The 4,813-nt window shown below is 37.0% G+C and overlaps 1 protein-coding gene across 1 annotated transcript in view; it reads left to right on the forward strand.

The window, feature by feature from the left end:
• LOC106881963 (forkhead box protein B1) overlaps positions 1–4,429 on the forward strand; it is a 54,692-nt gene extending 50,263 nt beyond the window's left edge. The window contains exon 3 of the mRNA XM_052976357.1: positions 360–4,429. Coding sequence (XP_052832317.1) covers positions 3,215–4,240 — 1,026 coding nt within the window. The 5' untranslated portion in view covers positions 360–3,214 and the 3' untranslated portion in view covers positions 4,241–4,429. The remainder of the gene's footprint in view (positions 1–359) is intronic.
• The last annotated feature ends 384 nt before the right edge of the window (positions 4,430–4,813 follow it).

Raw genomic sequence — 4,813 nt, forward strand, 5'->3', positions numbered from 1 at the left:
CCTTTATTTATACCTTGCCATATATATATATATACGACGTGTTTCTTTCAGTTTCCGTCTACCAAATCCACTCACAAGGCTATAGTAGGAGACACTTGCCCAAAGTGCGACGCAGTGGGATTGAACCCGGAACCATGTGGTTGATAAACAGGCTTCTTACAACACAGCCAGTATGTGTGTGTGTATATGTATATGTATGTATGTATGTATGTATGTATGCATCTATGCATACATACATTTGTGTATTTATGTATTGATATATGTATATATGAATAGATGCTTGAATTATATTTCATCTCCGTTTTGTACAATAATTCTAATTTATAACTTTTCTTTTCTTTTTTTCTTTCAATCCTCAGAGACACAAAAGAAAGCCACGCGAGGACAAACCAACGACCCATTCAAGCAAACGAGATTTTCCCTCAATATCGTCCAAGCTGTAACTAGAAATGCTTATCTACTTGATGTACCTTAACGGGTACATCCAGATCCCCAGCCTGAGCGAGTCTCAACCGTTTCTTCAACCTCCGCCTCCTTCTCCTTTTCCTCTTGTATCATCTTATTGATGCAGTCATCCTGTAAATACTGATATTATCAATATAATACAACGTTTGTATTATTTTGGATATATTACATGAAAATATCAAATATATCTCATGATATTTACTGTACGAGCTTCATTAATTCAATGATAGAATGGTTAAAGAATAAATATCAATATACATCAATCTAATACGATAATTTATCCGATGCTGGTATAGTCCACCTGTTCAACGTGTATTGTGTTATTAGCTACTTCAAAGTGGTCAACCTCGGACTGAAGGGTGTTGTTCGGTCTGGTAGGTTACTGAGTCAGTTTGTCATTTAATTCCATCTTTAGTTGAAATCAACGTGGGTAGGTGCTGGAGTTGTTACTGGAAAATAGCAACAGCAACAAAAAGCAAAGACAATAGTAGCAGCATCAAGAACAATAACAACAGTAGCAACAACGGTAAAGGCGTCACGACTTGCCAGAAACAGCAGCCAAATTCTCTGGAATTGCATTCTGGCATTGTCTCTTTTTCATTATAAAAAGCAGGAAGAAGATATTGCAGAATGTCGTAGATACACAGACTGACAGGATGCTCATGGCTGGAGTGTCTTTCATGCATCAGCCAGATCAGCTAGGGCTGGCCTGGTATTAAACAGCACCACCAACAAAAAATAACAACAGCACCAAAAGCAGCAGACAAACTGACAGATACATGATTATATCAATTACCACTGGCGCCCTCTGTGTTGGTTGTACAACTTGTACCGTGTGAAGTTAGTAGTAGCAGTAGCAACAACAACAATAACAACAGCATAATCATCAGCAACAATAATTTCAATAACAACAAATATTGTTATAGCAACAACAAGAAAAACAACAAAAACAACTGCTGCAGCAACAAAAAAGCAAAACAAGCAGTGTTAACAACAATAACATCGTAAACAGGAAGATTACGAAGAGCAACAACCTGCTCTTTTTTGCGTATTGAGTGCAAGAACATCAACCTCGGTTTTAACAGAACAGGAGCCTACATAAGAACAACACCGACAGCAGCAGCAGCAACAGCAACGGCAGCAACAGCGACCACAATAACAACAACAGTAAGGAGTACAACGAAAGCAACAAGTGACGTATCATTAGCAACAACGACGAGCTGAAGAAAAAACAATAGCAACAACAACAACAACGACGACAACAACAACATTAAAATTGCAACACTGCCAACAACAGCAATTACACCACTAATATTCTTAATAGCAACAACAGCCAACATCTGCCGCTGCTAACTCGTGAATCGCTCCTCCTTCCTGTCGTGACCCTTAAGTGAAGAACTGAACTAAAGGCTGCCTGCAGACACTACGACCAATATCCACTGAATTAAACATAAACCTACCTATACCGTCACAACTGCTACCGCATCATCACCACTGCCACTATCGCCAACCATCGCCACCGCCGCCACCACCACCACCACCTCCACCAAGAACACCAACACCATCAATGTCACCACCAACTCTCCCCACCCCATCCAGACCGTTTGAAATTTGCAAACTCGTGTGATGTCTACATACAGTATTTCATAGCTGTCTCAATAAAAATAAGCTGCATCTAATCAGATATTCATCGATCATTAACCATATTGATTGATCACTAATCACTGATTAATCACCGTTCGAAATTAGACTAGGAAACAATATTCGATTTACCGAAATATATATATATATCTTTATATATTCAAAACTGTTACATTTTTCAATGAATTTAAACACCAGTAACCCAATCGGCGGATAAACACACGAACACGTATACATATATATACTTAAACACACACATAAAAAAGATATGCATATATTTATAAACATATATGTATAAAGGTATGTGTTTAAATATGCATATACCTGTGTACTAGCAATCTGTATATTATACTTATATATATAAATATATACATATACATATATGCATACATATAGATATATATGTAGGTAAATATGTATCTATGTGTGTTTTATATAAATAATATATACATACACAATTGATGATAATTATTAGTTATATGTATGCGGATATATATAAATATTTATACATGAGCTGGTATAAATATACATATATAGTCTTGTATATATGTGCATATATACTTATCAATACAGAAACCATTTTAAACCATATAGAATAACAGTGAAAAATTTTGTGTAACAGTTTTTAGGTTCGAATTCCCTTTGGGTACATAAATACATAATACGTCTACATACATACATATATATGTATGTATATATGTATATGTGTGTGTGTCTATAAGCACATATATATATATGTTTTAGGCATATATAATTGTATATAACAGTTTATTTATTTCTTCAAATCATTTTTATTTATTTTTCTCTCATTCATTCTTTTTTTAACGGTGGTTATTCATCAATCACGATAAACACATACTTAGACGTACATATACTCATATATACACACGCAGTACTTATATATATACATATATATTCAGATATATATATATATATCTATATATATATACGTATAAAGATATACATATATAAACATACGTATATACATATATATATATACATACACATATATATTTAGGTACTCCACACCATACGTGTCGTATAAGTGGAATTTAAAAAACGAAAGTAAATTGTTGACAATAAATAAGCTTGAGATTGAAGTTACAAAATGCCCCGACCAGGTCGTAACAGCTACAGCGATCAGAAACCGCCTTATTCGTATATTGCGCTCACAGCCATGGCTATACAAAGTTCTACTGAAAAAATGCTGCCGTTGAGCGACATATACAAATTCATTATGGATAGATTTCCTTTCTATCGACAGAACACACAGAGGTGGCAGAATTCACTGCGACATAACCTCTCTTTTAATGATTGCTTCATTAAAATACCTCGCAGACCGGACAGGCCAGGTAAAGGCAGCTATTGGGCTCTGCATCCGCTCTGTGGGGATATGTTCGAGAATGGAAGTTTTCTGCGTCGCCGGAAGCGTTTTAAGTTACATAAATCTGGCGGGTCATTGATGTCGGAGACGTTAAAGCAAGGTTTAGAGTCAGCCAGTTACCTCCAAGAACAAACTAGGCTACGACTACAGCAATATGCTACCCCAATATCACATTTCCAGCCGTACAGCGGTTCTGGCAACTGTACACACAGCTACAAACAACCGTTCACAATTGAGAACATTATAGCGCCTGAATTTAAAAGTACAGTTGTGCCCCAACCGCTGATACCGACTCCGCTGCCAGCGTTTGCTAGTCAATTTGCGGCCGGAATGTCGATGTCGGGTTTTGTCGCCCCTTACTCGACTTCTGATCTAGCTTCTTCGTTGTCTTCGTCCTTGACATCATCGGCGCTAAGTTCAATAGCGCCGACCTTTGCAGCCCACCTCAACGGGGATTTTCACCCTCACCAACATGCCACACACGCCACACACCCGCATCAAGTTTTGAAGCCGTCTAACCACCAACATCAAACATCGCCGGCCGTACCGGTCCCTATTAAACCTTCACCATTACCACCCCTTACCCTGGGACATTCACCACACACGGGTGCCTTCGGGGCTCTTGCCCCGCCAGGACATCTAAGCATACCCTCATCTCTAGCCCTCACAACAGCCGCAGCTGAACTTTTAGGCACCTCTTCACCCATTTCCTCTTCGTCCTCTAATACAGCCAGTAGCACGTCAAGGTGACCTTTATAATCAACAGATCGATAAAACAAAAAATTTAAAAAACACATGCCAAAACAAACACAAATAAACTAAAACACATAACTTATGACTTCAACTGTTGTCCCTCTGAACTTGGTCCGAAATAACAAGAAAGGGACAAAACAGAAAAAAAAAGACTTGGATGGAATTGATGACAAATAAATAAAAAAAAGATATATAAATATATATAATAAATGAATATTATAATTTTGTTGTTGTTTTTGTTGTTCATGTATACTAATATTGATATTATCACATTATCATTATTATTATTATTATTATTATTATTATTATTATTATTATTATTATTATTATTATTATTATTATTATCATCATCATCATCATCATCATCATCATTGCCTTTGCACAGCTTCTAACGCTGGAGTATTCGAGCGGTTCCAACCAGTGCTGTTGTCTGCAAGTGCTCCACCCTTATTGCAGCCCCTATTTGTTCCACGTACTTCTCGAGATTTTTACTCACTGTTTCCAGGGCTCCGACAATTATTGGTACCACTACCACCATTTTCATGTGTGTGTGTGTGTGTGTGTGTGTGT

The sequence above is a fragment of the Octopus bimaculoides genome, chromosome 24 (genome assembly GCF_001194135.2).
Source record: "Octopus bimaculoides isolate UCB-OBI-ISO-001 chromosome 24, ASM119413v2, whole genome shotgun sequence".
Lineage (NCBI taxonomy): Eukaryota > Metazoa > Mollusca > Cephalopoda > Octopoda > Octopodidae > Octopus > Octopus bimaculoides.